Consider the following 17,977-nt stretch of genomic DNA (forward strand, 5'->3'; position numbering starts at 1 on the left):
TCTTTATTTTAATTCCATAATTAATTAATATTTTATGCGGATGTCTCATATTTTTTAAATATGACGATAGTATTAGTATTATGTATTTTTATTTTTTCATATTTGATTAATATTTTATGTATACACTATTTATTGGACAGAATATGAAAATTTTTTTTAAGTTTGATATTTATTTTTTTTTATTTTAACATTTATAAATATTAATATATGAAGAACAGAATAAGAACGTATGTGAAGAAGACATTTATTTTCTATATTGCAAGTTTTGTCTACATAAGAAACGAATCGAAATAAACTGCGAATTTAAATTTTCAGTGCCATTTGAAACTTGATTAAGTTGTGCGAGATTCGTAAAAACGCAAATAAAAAAAACAAACAACTGCTTTGTGATTTACACTTATATATTATTACGATACATACGATCGATTGACACTCTTATTTAAGATACAGATGCTATATTTCACTATCATGTATAACATTTTCTGCAAAAGAATTGTGTACATATATTTTTAATAAAAATTAATTAACGGTAAAATTGGAACTTAACACGCTTAACGGCTCTGTAAGCTTCAAATATACAAAAATATATCGCTTGTTATTACATGTATGCACGCGCTTCTTTCTGTGTGACAAAATAAGATGTGAAACACATTTATGCTATTATGCGAATAGCAATTGTGTACATACATAACTTAGAAACAAACGATTCAGATCATATTAATAAAACATTTTAATATATCATGATAAAAAGAAAATTAGAACTCGTTAATAATTAGTTACATTTAAAAGATTCATTGGCAAAATAAGTTTACATATCGTTGCTTGCTAAATTGATTTAGAAATGTAAAGATCTAGGCGGCAAGCATCTCTAGAAATAATTGAGCTTTCTGTTTGTTGCATTAGATAAAATTTATAAAAAAAAATTATAATTAAGATGAACTATGATTTCTTTTGTATTCATGATTCTCATATTTTCAATTGCACAATTAAAATAACATATAATGTATCGCTCCATGTATTTTCATTATTTTGATGTATCTATCTTGGAAATACAGTAATTTGTGTCTGCACATTGGAAGCCCATTTTTTTTTCAAAGAAAAATGAACGCAAAATCAATGTATTTAAGAACATTATAAGTTTGTGCGATCGTAAGATATATTTTAATCATACGCATAAATTTATAAAAAAATAACTTTCAATACGCGGCATTGCACATAAAATATAATAAATGTTTTTTATTAAATGTCAATACTAATTTCGCAATGCATTTTGCAAATATATTATTTTAAACAAAATATTTTTTATAAATTGATTAAAAAATTAAAAACAAATTTTAATTTTAAAGATTGACGCACATCATTTTTTCTAAATTATCTTTGCAGCATATTAACAAATTCTGCATACAATATTACAGAATTAAACATTTTTAGAACCGAACATCATTATGGAAACTTAATTAAGAAAACTATTATATATTTATCTATTAATTTCTAACAAAGAAATTCACATTTAACTCAATAACTTTCTAATCCTGTCATAATATCACATTCTTCTGCGATCTTCATTGCATAATTCCGAATTGAGAAATAGAAATCAATAAATTGTAAATTGTGTCGACAAGAAAATATAAATTTCTTAATTTCTCAATTAAAATTTTTATTTCTTTAACGATGAGATACGAATAGTAAAGAAAACGTAGAAAAATTGTTTTAGTAGAATGATTTTCCAAGAATTATGCAATGAAGAGAGCATTAATATAACTCTTTATCATAATGCTTGCGATACGCACAACGAACTTGTATAAATTTTATGAAATTCTCTAGGAAATTTAGATAAAATTTTCATCGAATTTATATTGGAACAACAAGCATATGATGAACAAGTGATACAATCCTTTGAACAAGTACTTATGTATAAAATATCTTATGTTTATGTCAGTGTTATTTAATATTACCTGGTCGAGTATGTTACAGAGACAATTCGTTTTTTTTTTCGAACCAAATTGACAAACATATCGGTTAATTCTTATGTAAAATCGAGATAAAGAATGTACAATTAAATCGATTGACAGTGATATATACATCTTAACAATTAAGATCATTGTAAAGCCCTTCATGATCACATTAAATTATCGTAGAGGAAAAATATTTACTACAATTCATTACGCGCTTTGGAAGAGAGCGTAGCACATCATTCTTTCTATATCAATAGTTATATGAGCAGGAAGAAATCGCGAGTACCAATGTGAGTTTGTATTCGCTATTACAAGCAACGTAATGTACATAATTTTCGCAACATGACAGAGAAAGACACGCAAACCTATAAAGTTCTTTCACGTGTTCGCTCTTTGCGCTTTTAATGAAAAAATTTACAAATTATTATTGAAGTTAATATTTCATAATTAAACAAATCGTCTGTACCAATGTGAAACAAAATGCGTTTATATAGATAAAAATATTTGTACATAAACGCTACACGATTGGTCCAATCATAATTAAACCAATGACACACATATATTTCTCTATACATATATTTAGCACTCCTTATTATAAATCGAATATATTCTCGCTCCATAATTAAAACATCTCGAGTTTGTTATCAATCTTTTTTCTCTTTTTAATGTTATTGTATACATGAAATATTTTTTATATTTAGGCAATATTATTCATTTAACGTGTAATAAAAAGTACGAAATAATTTAAGAGAAAAAAATATTTTATACAAATTAATTACAAACAATTGGACGTTTCAATACTAATATCGTTAATTTTTGTATAATTTTTAAGTATCACCTTTAGGAAGCGCATTTTTGTAACTCAGGATTTAGCAATGAACAGTCAATAATTCATGAATTTATAATATAGAAAAAACTTTCTCTAGTTATTTGGCTCATTACAATTTTTTTCAATAGATTTATATCTAAACATAGGAGTGCTTAATTCCTATAACATCCTGTAAAATTCACTTATTCTTGCAATTTTTATATATATAAGAATTTTTGTAATTTGGCTTTATCTTATTTTTACGCATGTGCTTAGTTTATATTACCCACTAACTCTGAATTACAATTCTAGTAAAGTGGGCCTTCGTCTGCGGATATGACTGGTTCCTCGTCGCTCCAATCGCTGACTGCTAATCCTGCTGATCCATGAAAACTCTGCGATCTCGCTACGTGGCTAAAATCAAATAGAAATAAAATATAGTGGAATTATGAGCAAGTGAAGAAACGAATCTCTCTTGTTTATACTCTTTTTTTTTTATTAAAAGAGAAAAGCATATTTAACGCATATTTACATCGCACATTATCGCTAAAGCTGACTATCTGATTAAATCAAACGCAATGTCAATATTGAACAAATAAGATATTAGATTTCTATTAAATTTAATTAAAAAGCAATATTTTTTCGTAGAAATAGGTACAGTTCTTTGAATGTGTTTGCTAGAGCACAATAAACAATTAGATGGATAATAGAAACACTAAGTGCAAAAGCAGTATATCACTAAAATAGAAATTAATGTAAAACATAAGTACAGTATATCTTCTATCGTCCTTTATTTGATAGGAACTCTGAGTTAGTGCAACACAAAAAAAATAAGCATTCTCGTGTTGGTAAGTGTTTTATATCTTTAAAAAGTGACAAATATCTATTAATAGTACCTCTTGAATCTATATAAAATAAGGGAATCTATATGTAAAATGTTCAAACAAGTTTGTACCATACCGCTTGTTTGTTTTGCCACATTATTTTTAGATTATCGATCGCTATCGGTCCTAACAACAAAATATAACAAATAAAGTAAAATAATTATCTTCTTAATTAATAACAATAATGTATCCTAGACAATGCAAAAGACCAAGAAGCATAGTAACTTCCGGACTTTTGCTTTGCCTGAAAAATTCCTCGATCACTTTTTTATGAAAAGTTGAATCAACTTGCAACTAACCTCGGTGAGAGAGCTGCATTTTTCTTTGCCAAGCCGGCTTTTCTTCTTCCTTCCATAGCAGCTTTCATGGGATCGTAGCTTTTGCGACGTTTCCAATTTTGCATCTCGACTTCCCGTACATTTGACGCTGAGGGCTTTTTTGATTCCTTCGGTTTGCTCTTAGGCCCCTACATATATTTAAATGTATATATTTATTACATACTAAATTTGATTATTATATATTGAAAGTTACACTCTCTTACCATGTTCAGACCTCTATTAATTCGCGCATTAGGTCGTCCAGAATCTGTTCTATTGATACTGGAAAGCGACTCAGACTTGCCATGTGCATCGTGTGATAAATTCTTAGCTTTGTTCACACTGGAAGACACAGGTTTTGTTCGTTGCAGATCCAATTTTGCTTTACGCAAGCTAGAGAAAAGAAATCGTTAGATATATAAAGATATTAAAATTCAAGAAAACAAAACCATAAACACATACCTAAATTCTTTGTTGTATTTAGTGCTGGAAATAGGAGATTGTGACATAGGATGCTGTTCATCGCTGCTTTCCGTATCGCTGGGATGGCGTAATCCTTTCGATATATTCTGATGTAGACTGTGACTCGTGTCTTCGTCACTCTCATTATCAGAAACGAGTGGAGGACGATATCCCGTCATGCGAGCAGACATTGCGGACACAACATTCTGAGTTGTTTGCAAATACGACGAAGTTTCTAAATCACTGTCGCTCTCCTAATTAATTACAGATTTTATAAAGTTCATTTGTTATAACTTAATAAGATTAGTAATCAAATTTGTCACCAAAAATTGTCAATAGATTTCATAAAGCTTTAATGTGATAATCTATACACACTCATATATTGTACATAAAACGTACCAATTGTGGGCTACTAGGCGGAGGTACTTGATTGTCCTCGTAACAGTAATTTAATTCATTATCTGACCAATCGTTGGCTAACGAGAGAGCACCCCCTGTACCATGAAAACTAGCAGATCTCAGTACGGAATTGTCATGACTGCAATATAAATCGTTCTTTTTGAAAACTGAAATATGCTTATTATTCGCGCAAACAGTTCGTATATTTCTATACACTCACTTGCCGGAACCACCATCCTCGGTACTGTGATGTTTCTTTGTACTGTCTATTAATTTCTTTCTTCCTTCAGCCGCTGCTTTCATCGGATCGTAACTTTTCCGCCGCTTCCAATTCTGAAACTCCACCTCCTTGGACGTAAGAGTGGAATTACTTCTACCGGACTTTTTGTGATCTTTACTCGGTTTCTGATTCGTTTTTTGATTAAGAGGAGGATGCTTAAGAAAAAAAAACAAAAAATTTATATTTAAAACATGTCCTACAGACAAAATAATCTCTTACACAGATGCGATGCTTACATGAGTCGCCTTTGGAGCTCTCATACTAAATCTCCCGGTATCAGTTCTAGATATGGATGGTGCTCTGAATTTCGTTGTCTCCGATTTCTTTAATGATTCCTTATTATGCGCTCCGACACTATTTGTGCGAATACGATGATAACTTTGCTGCTTATTCACAGGTGCTACAGTCTTAACTTCGGACTGCGCTCTTCGACGTCTTTCTTCGGGGGTTGTATTCGGCGTTGTATCGGACTCACAATTTAATCTGTAAATAATATATTCAACTTAATTTTCTGTAAAAATAAAAAAATATCTGGAATTTTTATATTTTCCGATAGCATTTCGTTTAATTTCTGCATAAGATACCTTGCTCTTCTTATGCTAAAAGTCCTATTCAACTTGATTCCAGATGAGATTGGTGTTAGAGGAGATTTTCTTTGTTGTTCACCAGCTTCGCTACTACTATCGGAGGCAACAACAGAAATATATTTTCCTCTTGATGATATTCTGTCAATATCGCTACTGTTGAAACTGCTGCGACGTGATATGAGATTCTGCGATTTCATGTTCCTAATGCTTGCATTACTCGATGATCTTTGTATATTAAGATGCCGTTGAAGTTCTGGACTGTTTCGTAGCATACTAGGCGCTTTAATAGGCATGTCCTTATCAAAATAACTGGTTCCTTCGTGATAATTCGTAGTGCTGTTAGATTTTCTCAACATATATGGACTATAAAAGAATTAACATATGTATTTGAGATACATTAACTGCTTTAAAATTAATTATTGATTTGTGGCATTTCAAAATTATATATCGTTGTATATATTAGGTGTTGGAATTAATTCGTAGCGTTTTACAAGTGATGGGAAGTACTTTCATTAATGTATTTTTTAATGCTCATGTGAAATAAATAACATTCTTTCATTAAAAAACGCTACGAATTAATTCCAACACCTAATAAATTGATATAAAAACAAAAATATGTACCTATTTTCAACGCATGTAAAATATCCTATATTTTTCGCTTGTGACGATTTTGCCAAATGTTTAGGTCTGTCTAGCATGGGAGAATTGAGAATCTTCGTTACAACAGCCTTACGACTAACAATTGGGCTAGTAGTCAATTTTGGCGTAGGTGGTCTGAGACGGCTTAAAATGGGACTGTTCATATGTTTAAGGTCTTCTTTATATTTCGCACTGTTTTTCTTGGACGTATTAGATTCCGTTGTATCAGAAGCGTATTCTTTCCTATGTTACAGAAAAATAAGAGATTTTCTTAAAATGTAAAAGAGCTCAATAATAATCTATATTAAATTTTGTTATTAATTCGATTAACAAAATTCTACATTTCTAATAGCAAAACTATTATATACAATGTGATAAATGTGTGATAAATGTATGATATTATTATTATTAACAAATTAATTCATTAGAATGTAATGAATGAAACGAATCATTCACCTATCTAGAGAGCTACTTCTTCTCTCCAAATGGAGAGGCGACAAGACTTGGGACGGGCTCTTCAATAATTCTACATTAATATCAGCAGTCTTCGATTTAGCCGAGCTTAAATATTTTCGGACGCTTCGCCTATTTTCGTTGTTGTTCGCTCGCCGAAACAATGATTCGGACAAGCTGCCACGTCTAATTATGGTATTATGTACAGGTGTACGCTGTGAGCTGTTAGGCGGTGTATTGTAACTGTTGCTAGTGTCATCATCGGATTCTCCACCGGAGTCTATGATTTGATGCTGATTTGAAACTAAACCGAGCCTTTCTTTTATTCGTACATACGAGTCAGTGTCCAGATTGCTGTCAGGTGACTGTTCCTGTGTGAAGGATTAAAATATTTAAAGATGAAAAAGTCATAAGAAAATTTTAAAAAATATTAAGATGATAAGGATGTTTTTGAATTTTTATAATTATCAAAAGAAATATGTATAATATAAAAAAATTAATGTTATATACATAATTTTTAATCAATTTTATAGCTATTATTCTATAGATTAAATTAAAATGTTCAGGCTCTAACAAATTAAATCGAAAATACCAATACGAGTCTGAATGAACGTGTGTGTACATAAAATTTATTGAATATATGTATAAATATTAATATATGAATATAAATATATGTATAAATATTTAACTTAAAGAAAATGTAAACATTTAACCCTTTGCTTTGGGTCCTTTTCAGTAACTTTAATCAGTAATTACATGTGACAAGTTAACTAAAATTATTATATTAATAGACAAATATATTATATATTATATATTAAATATATATATTATATTAATAGACAAATAATTGTCAAATATAATGAGATGCATAATCAAATCAATTAGACAACAAATTGTATGCACACGTCCATTCAGTATTGACTCGTATTGGCAGTTTTTTTGTGTTTTATAGATATTTTATTTTTATGTGAAATATTTATACGTACATAGCGATTGCGTGACATTCGTTGAGATCTAGCATGAATTGGAGATGGTATTTTGGTGGGACTCAAAGGCGGCGTACGACCCGTCGAGCCGCCTATTATCGGAGGTAGAGAGTTATGTTCTGCTACTTGAGTAGCCCATTCCGATATCCATGCGTTATTATCGCGTGAAATACTCATCTGTAAAATGAGACCATATCGTGAACATCTCGTGCACATTAAAATGCGAACACTTGTAGATGTTATCTACCTTAAAATTATGTACGTATGCTTCGTTGCTTTCGTCTTCAGTTAGAACACCGACGCTAAAAACTTTGTCGATATCCATTCTTGCTTTCTCCTCATCGGTATAGTCCTTGTGAATCGTGTATGTTCCAGCTTCGCTCACCGCACCATCGGAATTAGCATCGACATTGCTAACGTTAAATACATCTAGATTGGTATCCGTGATATTGTCCGCGTTTAAATCCATCGCGTAACTAACAAATTGCTCTCTCTGATCACTCAACAAATTGTTGTCTCTCTCATTTGTATTCTTTATATTGAAATCATCGTGAAGATAATTCATATTAGATACTTTGTTGTCATCTACATTATTTACTTCCTTACATTCATGATTAACGTCGATATATTCAATGTTCTTTGTGTATCGCTTCTCATTTTCGTCGTCGTCGTAATTGTTAATCTGAATGCGACTTAAATCATTTATCGTTGCGGATCTTTGGGATGTCCAATATATATTTTCGTTGGTTTCAAGTTCTAAAGAGAGGCCTTGAGTTGACAGTTTGTTGTGATGTAATTCATCATCACAGGACCTTGTCATTAAATACTGCTTATTCTGATGAGAAGGATCTTGTTCATTCGTGGATTTCTTTGTGCTAGAATGTGCTCTCGAAGAATTCTTGGCACCTAAAGAATGTACACAATTGAAATCTTTAATTAATAAGATATAAAAAAGTAATAAAATGTATTATTTATAAAAATAAATGTAAATTAAATTAAATAAAAATAAATAAAAATATAAACATAAATTAACAGATACAATACAATGTATTGAATTTACAACTCATAATTCAGTTTCTAGTATTTCATATTTCTAATTCAGAGACAATGTATGCATTTTCTGAAACATCAATTTAAAAATAGTAAAATCATGACAAAAGAATCATCAACATTATTCATAATTTCTGGAGGAAAATCACATATAGTTCCTAACATGGAAACGGTTATGACATCAAAGCCATTAATATGTCAGCAGGCTATATCATTCAGAATGGGTAGAAGGTACTTGTAAGGAATATTAAAAAGCTTGAAGAACATGACTTCACCATGACTCATACATCACAGGTATTCCAATACAAAGCATTCATATATATTAAAGGATTCATACTTTATCAGATTATTCTCAATGTAAGATTTTAATAATCAATTTTATAAGTAACTATAACTATTAATATATTTAATTTTCAATGTTATGTAAGTTTCTCTTTTTAATATATTTTTTATATAAATTTCTTTCATTTATAAAAGTTAAAATAAGAAAATAATAAAATTATAATATCTATGATATTACTAATTTTAAAAAATTTAAATTATATTAATTATAATATAATTATCAAATAAAATCATTTTTCAGAAATAAAGAAAAAAGAACGAAAATGTAATATATATTTACCTAATTGTTTAAGTCTTTCTGATAATTGGTCAGTTTTGCGCTTTGTATCATCTTCACTGCTGAAGTAACCCTCCGAATGAGTGCTAGGAACTTTTTGCTTCTGCACCAAGTTTGGAGACAATATAGTACTCGATTTCTTTGACTTTACTTCTACCTAAAATATACAACAAATATACAACATGATATAATATATATATTTTATATAAAATATATATATACCTTCTAATTTAATATGTATTTTTATGTCAAAATTATAATTGAATGACAATTAGTGTCAAAATTAATTACATTTTATTATAAAAAAGCACTTATAAAATTTAAGTTTACTGTTCAGGTAGCTAAATCCATCAAAGATTTCATTAAGTGTTTACTACAAATTAATTTTTTATCAATAAAAATATAACAGAATCTGCTAATAAAATATGATGGTAAATTAATTATGGAAATCTCAAGCTGAATCTGCCATTTCATAATAAGTTGAATTTATAATTCATTTAAATAATTACAAGATAATTCTGTTTGATTTTTGTTAACAATCTGCTATCAGATTTTTATTAGCAAGCTTTGTTGATGGAATATGAGATTGTAGACGCAGTTGATGTCAACCTTCTGTAATGCTTGAAACTGTTAACAAACTACTAACATACAATATTGCATGATTAAATATAAATATGTATTTATACGAGATATAAGGTCTGTTCTTTATCAAAGGATTCTCTGGTGCAATAAATTAAAGTGAAATCAATTATATTTGCACACAATAAATCTGTTTGTATTATTTGTATACAATAGATCTGTTTGCAGTACTTGCATTTTTTACATTCAAAATCTTCTCTTCTTTCTTTTCAATGCCTAAATATATATTTATCTCATTTTAAGTGCAAAGATTTCAGGGGTTTCAAGTAATGCAAACGGACCTTAAGTTTGTTAGTGCAATAAGTTGAAGTGAAAAACAATAACAGATGTTTTCCAGCAAGAGATATAGATAACATAGTATAACAAAGTAAATCATTACATTCTTATTGTTTGCCTTGTTGTTTACCAGTATGAAACAAAGGGTACTTTTCATTTGGTGACACAAGTCAACACAACTATCGTTCTATCTTTGTTATTCTCTGAATGGCAAGAAAGATAGAATGATGCTCCTGCCAACTTTTGTCACTAAAAGGAAAGCATCTAAAGATGACATGATCACTGCGTTGCATTGTGTCATTTGCTGAAGAGCACAATATTTGTTTCACTTCAATTATTGTATCATGTGTACCAATTTAGAGTTTTACAATATAGAACTCTTTGAATAAAATATATATTAAAAACGATGGAACCTTTAATACCTTGGACGTGGAGAGATTCCGCCTGTGTCTAGCATTGTACCTTTCAAACAGGTTCTGATACTTCGCAGTGTCCACCTCCTTGTTGCCAAAATCGATGGTAAAGGCCAACGGAGTCTGCAGTACGCGCGGACCGTTGTCCGTCAACGACGAGCTCTTCGCATCCTCCTCGCTTCTTATTCCCGTCGCATCGCCGTCGCTCGTCGTTGGTCGCGCGTCGACAGGATCCTCGTCCGTCGCGTCTTCACCGGCATGCGGCAACAACTCGCTCGTGAGCGTCGTGGGTCCGCCGTGAGTCTCCGAGCTAGCGTCGTCGGGCGAGTCCGCCGACGTCGAGAGACGGGCGTCGGACGCCAGCCCGGACGCCTCCGCCACTTCCATGTTCATTGCCATTTAACATGCCAGCCATAAACATCCACGATAAACAGCACATACGGTTCTCCAGTGCCGCGACTCTCTGGATTCAGCACGATTCGCTTTGCAGGCCACTCCTAGGATTGGCAGCACATCCGTAGGATCAGAACGACGACACTCGAGCACTCGGCGTCACGGCGATCTAACGTCGAGACTCGGCCTTTGACACATCGACACAGGTGTATCTACCTTGCGCGTACGCCATTGACTGTCGTCATCGCGCCCAGCTGTCATTGACACCGACGTAGACACGATCGCGCGGGGTGCAGCAGATCGCCATCCGTCGATAACTCACGTCGCGCTAAAAAATCCTCAAAAATCCGTTTTCTTATTTCTGGACGAAAAAACGAGATGTTAGAATGACGAAATGAAAGTGAGAGCTACGCGATGAACCGATTGACCGTTATGCAACGACTTTTACCGGAAAAGCAGCATGAAACGCATTGTGAATCTGCATTGCAATTACTTCGCGGAACAGCGCGTTTTTAATTGGAACGAGAGTTTCGCCAGATTTCGCGTTGATTATGCTTCTTTCACGAATATTTTACATATGTTTCCATCGATCTCTAGGATTAATTATACGCGATACGTGATATTATTTTTCCAGATGTTAATTAGTAAAAACTTGTTCATCCAACAATGGTATACCGACGAAATAATGTGAGTTTTAAGAGAAAAAAATGGAGAACAGATGTCGTTGCAGCGAGTAATTTTGATCACATGGTCAAACAGAATGTTCTGGGAAATATTGGAAGGCATGTCAAGCATGTGGTGTTTCTAGCCGGTGTGTTTTGCAATATAAAGCTCAAATAAAATTAAAAACTGCTTTTGAATCACACAAGTAGAAGGAAAATGAAGGGACCTTCGATGGTATATCAAATGTTATTATTGTATTTTATTTATTTAATGAAGTGTTGTGTTGAGTTTCTAACTCTTAACCTTCTCTCAAGAAAATTTTACGTTTCCGTGCAGTAATATTAAAAATTACTTTTCTATCATATCTAAATTTTTATATTAATGTATGATAAATATGCACTATAATATTCCCATTTCTGATTTTTATGTATTTTTTTTACGTGTGTAATTTCAGGCGTAGAATTTATTTCGAGAAGGAAAATCATCATTTAGAATATATTCTGTGCATGAAAATACACAAATTTATGAAATTACAGAAAAATTGAAGGAGCGTTAGACTGCAAATTTATCTAATGTATTTATGTTATATATTTTAACTCATATTATTCCTTAATGTATAATTCTTAGAATTTAATTTGTTCAAAGTGATTTATTGTTTTATATATTATTTTAAATTGATATATTAATTTAAGTACTAATGTATTTACATGCATGTATTTAAATTTAGAAACATCTTTTGTTTGATGTATAATAACACTTCTATAGAAAAAAATGAAAAAAAAAGATATTTAATAAATAATTTCAGTTCAGCAAAATGAAACACAATAAACGCAAGGCTGAGAATACTGATGTTGAAAATGAAGACTCAATGAATTCTGAATCTGACAATGAAAGTACAATAAATTCAGAGATTGATGAAGAAGATTCAGTGGATTCTGATAATGCAGATCTGATGGGAGACGAAGATCTTGAATCTGACAATGCAGACTCTATACAAGATGATGAAGAGGAAGAAATAAAATTGGACAATCAAGAGATTGAACATCTTACAGAAAATCAAGAAAAAAAGAGAAAGAAAATCACAGACGAGTTAACTGAGGCAGCACCTAAGAAAAAGAAAAAGTTAGAAAAAAATCTTTACAAGCAACCAACGGTCGAAGAACTCAGTCAGCTTAGAGAAACTGAGAATTTATTTCATTCAAATTTGTTTCGACTTCAAATCGAAGAGGTTCTCAACGAAGTGAGACTCAAAAATAAATATAAAGCATTGTTTGAGATTTGGTTTGGGAAGTTGAAAGCAGCAATTGAATCTATCGAAGAGACTGAAGAAGTTTCGGCAAGTAATGCATCTAAACTAAACTAAGATACAAGAGGCAATAAATTATGTCTAATCTATTGATATATTTCAGCTTGTAGATAATAATTTGAATGATAAATTAGGTATTTGCATTCCTGTGCCGAACGTACCGAAAGAAACTAAAAGTGTTTTTAAGTTCTTGAAGCCATCCAACATTAGTGTGGTTGGATCTTATAATTCAGGATGTATTCTTGGATCTACTGTTACCATAGATGTAATGGTGGAGATGCCAACCAGTTTATTCCGGAAGCAGGATTATCAGAACTATGTGTATTTTAGAAAGAAAGCAACATATTTGGCATTCATAGCGTCGAATATAGGAAGCGATATCGCCGAGACCAAGAAATTTATCGGTGACAATCTAAGACCTTCTTTGAAGCTTTGGCCCTTTGGAAGGTTGAACAAAAAGGTGGACATAGTGATACACATATCTGCACAGGAAAATAGTTTTAAGTTGAATAGATTTTTGCCGGAGAAAAATAGTGTTAGGCCAGGATGGTATTTCAACAAGCAAAGCAGTTCTTTGGAAGACAGTAAGTTTGATGATTTATATATTTATATTTTAAATGAAGAAAATTATTAAACCGTAAAATTTTATATCGTAAAATTATATTTTTTATATTGTGTGTTATTTTGTCTACAGCGTCTTTACCGCCCACTCCACACTATAACTCTCTGGTATTATATGACTTGATAATGTTAAAGACAAATGTGGAAGTTGCGCAAGCAATAAAAGAATACCCAAATTTGAGGGATGGTATAATCTTGCTGAAAATATGGTTGCGCCAACGTGAATTGAATAAGGGATACGATGGCTTCACTAGCCATATTATTACTATGTTCGTAATTTATTTACTACGCGAGAAAAAGCTGAATACTTTTATGAGTAGCTATCAAATTGTACGGAATGTCTGGATTTGCTTAGGTATCTTGAAAATTATTAATTACGCTGTTGTTGTTTTTTTTGCATTATTTGAGATAGTAATTGCATTTATTTGAAATAGCACAGGGAAATTGGTGCGAGAGTGGGATTACTATGTGTGAAGATAAGGATAATCAGAATCAAATATCCCATTATCACAAATACTACGATTGTGTCTTTCTTGATACAAGTGGATATTGTAATTTCGCTGCGAATCTATCGAAAGATACTTTTTCGTGGGTACAGAGAGAAGCGGCGCTATGCTTGAAACACGTAGATAATATACACGTCGATAGCTTTCATGCACTTTTCATGCGAAATGTGCCATTTCATAGAGCATTTGATCATATTTTATGGTAATTCACAGATTGATATAAATTTTTGTATTATGAAGGTCAGATCTATTTTAATAACTTTTGTCATTTCTATATGTGTAGTTTTCGGGATAAATCCTTGTTAGAGATAACAGTGAATGCCAAATCCATGGTGGATGATAAACTAAATTACGGTCCTGATAAACGTAGTCAGGCAATTAAACTGCTTTTTGATGTTCTGAAGAGAGGTCTAAGGGATAGAATTAATCGATTGTGCGTACTACCTAATGTATGTAAGGAATGGGAATGTACTGAGAAGATGCCAGATAGTATTGGAAAGCTTGTTATTGGACTAGAATTGAATCCTGAAACATGTTTCAATATCGTAGATAAAGGACCTGAAGCGAATTTACCAGAAGTAAGCAAGTCATTAAAATAATGTCTTAAAACGATGATAAAATAAAGAATGCAACAATTATTATTGAAAGTAACGATATACGATAATACTTTTAAAATTAATATTTACAATGTGCTATAAAATATAAAACTTTGTATTCTATTTTGCAGGCAGTTGACTTCAGAAATTTTTGGGGCGGCAAGTCCGAATTACGTAGATTTAAAGATGGAGCCATTCGTGAGGCTGTGATTTGGTCAAAAGGCAAAACTCTCACAGACAAGAGAATAATATGCAGGAAGATAATAGTATTTCTATTAAAAACAAAGTTCAGTATCTTCAAAAACCAATATTTATACGTCGCGAATCAAATGGAAGATTTATTAAAATTACACAAGGTGACTTTATGATTACTAACATATTCATTTAAGATACTTTATTCTTAGTTACTAACTATTTTTTTTAAATTTTATATACTTTATGAATATGTACTTTTATTTAGTATAAAATAACACACTTCGTATACGGGACCGGTGAAGAAGCTACGCTGAAGGTTCTGCAAGCTTTCAATATCTTAGAGAAAAATTTGATGTCTTTGAACGATATGCCTTTGACAATAAACGGTGTGCAAGGTTCGAGTCCGGTTTTCCGATATGCCGAAGTTTTTCCACCGCTTGCTACCGTTCATCGGCAGGTTGATGGTATCACCGAAAAAAACAAAAATTGCCTGAGCCTTTCAAAAAACATCACAAAATGCCCTACATATGTTCACGCGCTCGATGCGACATTACAGTTGTCGACTAGTGGGAAATGGCCTGAGGAATTGGAAGCCATTAGGAAGACGAAGGCGGCGTTTTACATACAAATCGCGGAATGCCTTAGGACGCAGCATGCACTGACAGTACAGGCGAATCCTTCTTATATAGACGTTTATCAGGTTAATGGATTATTTTACTACTATAATATTTCTAATAGTAATATTGTATTGTAAATATCCTATAATATCGCATTTAAATTATACAGTTTTTCTTAATAAAAAGTATAAAAAATTATCTTTTTATTAGAATGGGTTCGTTTTTCGATTGAGAGTGGCACATCAGAAAGAAATTGCTTTAATGAAACAAGTCAAAGAGGACGGAGTGATTAAATACAGGGACAATGAAGAATCCATTGAATTAGAAAACAAATTGTTTCATTTACCGAAATTGAGCAGCGCCTTGCATGGGTAAAAATTGATGAATATACTCCTCCTTTTTAAGATAATTCAGACTATTAAGAGCATATCTTTTATTTTGAAAGTAACACATTCCTAAATTAAAATTTTGTTTCGGATTTGAGTGTCAGCAGATATTTCTAGACTGCATGATATAAGAAACATTACTATAATTAATGGTTGTCTCTAAAAATGATTAATATAAAAATCATTCCTTTATAAATCTGAGATTTCATATATATATGTCATACAAAATTTAGAGTATTGAAGATTAAATAAGAGATATACCTCCATAACATAATTCGTATGAGATGAATCATGTGTAATAAATAAAAAAATGAATAGTATATATTACAGTCTCAATTTTCGTTCTTTCAGGTTGCATTCTCAGCAACCCTCATTCGGTCCCGCTTGCTGTTTGGTGAAACGCTGGTTATCAGCGCAACTGTTAGATGATACTCATATACCTGGAATTGTAGTTGAATTGCTCATGGCATCATTGTACTTAACACCAGAGCCATATAAGCCGGCCCAGACACCACAAGTAGCATTTCAACGATTTCTAGAAATTGTTACGAGAGCTCACTGGAACACCGATCCCGTGATTGTTAATTTCAACGGCGAGATGACTAGTAAATCAATAATTTAATTTTCTTATTTTTTAATATGACCGAATTATCGGAATGTATTATTATGAAATAATCATTTAATTGAAATAATCAATTAATATTAAAATCGAAATTGATTTTATCCAAATATCGTTACAGAAATTTAATTAGAAAGTAATGAATAATTATTTATTTTAAATATTAAAAGCACTTATCAGTATTTTTGATATCCATAATAAATCACTACTTTTCATTAAATTAGATTTCTGTAAGGATATATGAAAAAAATAACGAGCGGAAAATATTTATTTTAGACTGTATTATCGCTTCTTATTTTATTAGATAAAAGAATGTATCAATATATGATATTATATTTTACAGATGAAGAAATTGCTGATGTGGAAACATTATTTAATACAGCTCGTAGTTCTCTACCACCCTTATTCATATCTACCCCTTACGATCAGCAGAAAACCTTGTGGACTATAAAAGCTCCATCGCATTTGGTTTTAAACCGTATGAGTATACTCGCGAAAGAATCGCTGAAATTATTCGACGATTTATTGTTCAATAATATAGTTTTGGATTTAAAACCTATATTCCGTCCTCCGCTCTTGGAATATGATTGTTTGCTGCATTTAAAATCACGTATGATTCCTAGAAGACTGCAGGCAGTTGATGTACCCAGTAAAGCAAAAATCGTAGATTTACATCCATATAAGACTCATTCTCTCCAAAAAATTCCAATCGTGGACTTCGATCCTATACAATGTTTCTTAAAAGATTTAAGAGTAAGTACCCCGAATAACTTATGTAAGCTGTCAACAATTAAAAATGACTTAATTTTATTGAATTATATTGATGCACATGGTATACTTAAAAAAAAAGAAATTAATGTTATATGATTTAAATATTAAATATCTAAATAGTTTGAAGCGCTGTATTTTGTATATGTTCGTTTCTTTTTCATTTTCAGGACAATTATGGAGATTATGCATTGTTTTTCCATGATACTTATGGTGGAACGGTGATCGGGGTTCTGTTGAAACCCACTGTCCTCGAGCGTAAAGATTTCAAAGTGTCGGATGCCAATTGTAGAAAACTCGATGCTGATGGTAAACTCGTCTTAAATATTTCGACGATGATCGAGGACTTTTACATTCTGGGGAGAGGTATCATACGCACGATTGATATTCCTAATAAAAAAAAGTTTTCCTTGATATCAGAGTCGATTACATAGATATGTTTAAACTCGAGATTTGTGAAACGCAATTTGTACATATAGTAAATAAATATTTTTTACAAAAAGATACTACCGAAATATTATGTTAATGAACTGTAAAAAT

General features: G+C 31.4%; 2 protein-coding genes across 7 annotated transcripts; one reads left to right on the forward strand and one right to left on the reverse strand.

Moving 5' to 3' along the window:
• Window positions 1-230: 230 nt before the first annotated feature.
• LOC105154120 (uncharacterized) lies at window positions 231-11,219 on the reverse strand. 4 transcript variants are annotated; one of them, XM_087407009.1, is made up of 15 exons: window positions 10,768-11,219; window positions 9,443-9,596; window positions 8,018-8,676; window positions 7,771-7,947; window positions 6,788-7,155; window positions 6,314-6,574; window positions 5,690-6,055; window positions 5,342-5,588; window positions 5,046-5,260; window positions 4,826-4,964; window positions 4,427-4,680; window positions 4,189-4,357; window positions 3,947-4,113; window positions 3,724-3,773; window positions 231-3,177 (listed from the first exon to the last, which is right to left on the reverse strand). In XM_087407009.1, the coding sequence occupies exons 1-14, from the start codon at window positions 11,164-11,166 to the stop codon at window positions 3,755-3,757; spliced, it is 3,594 nt and encodes a 1,197-aa protein (XP_087263135.1). In that variant the 5' UTR covers window positions 11,167-11,219; the 3' UTR covers window positions 231-3,177; window positions 3,724-3,754. The 4 variants fall into 4 exon arrangements, with proteins under 4 accessions (XP_087263135.1, XP_011067739.2, XP_087263134.1 ...); XM_011069437.2 differs by lacking the exon at window positions 3,724-3,773 and having other exon boundaries at window positions 10,777-11,219; XM_087407008.1 differs by lacking the exon at window positions 3,724-3,773.
• Window positions 11,220-11,916: 697 nt separating this feature from the next.
• Mat89Ba (nucleolar protein 6 Mat89Ba) lies at window positions 11,917-17,939 on the forward strand. Of its 3 annotated transcripts, XM_087407011.1 has the most exons (13): window positions 11,939-12,057; window positions 12,278-12,397; window positions 12,629-13,159; window positions 13,233-13,713; window positions 13,824-14,105; window positions 14,185-14,458; window positions 14,540-14,834; window positions 14,984-15,208; window positions 15,313-15,747; window positions 15,875-16,035; window positions 16,402-16,655; window positions 17,013-17,422; window positions 17,608-17,939. In XM_087407011.1, the coding sequence occupies exons 3-13, from the start codon at window positions 12,638-12,640 to the stop codon at window positions 17,869-17,871; spliced, it is 3,603 nt and encodes a 1,200-aa protein (XP_087263137.1). In that variant the 5' UTR covers window positions 11,939-12,057; window positions 12,278-12,397; window positions 12,629-12,637; the 3' UTR covers window positions 17,872-17,939. The 3 variants fall into 3 exon arrangements, with proteins under 3 accessions (XP_011067399.1, XP_011067401.1, XP_087263137.1); XM_011069097.2 differs by lacking the exon at window positions 12,278-12,397 and having other exon boundaries at window positions 11,917-12,057; XM_011069099.2 differs by lacking the exon at window positions 12,278-12,397 and having other exon boundaries at window positions 11,930-12,068.
• The last annotated feature ends 38 nt before the right edge of the window (window positions 17,940-17,977 follow it).

The sequence above is a fragment of the Acromyrmex echinatior genome, chromosome 6, assembly GCF_024713525.1.
Source record: "Acromyrmex echinatior isolate Ae372 chromosome 6, ASM2471352v2, whole genome shotgun sequence".
NCBI lineage: Eukaryota > Metazoa > Arthropoda > Insecta > Hymenoptera > Formicidae > Acromyrmex > Acromyrmex echinatior.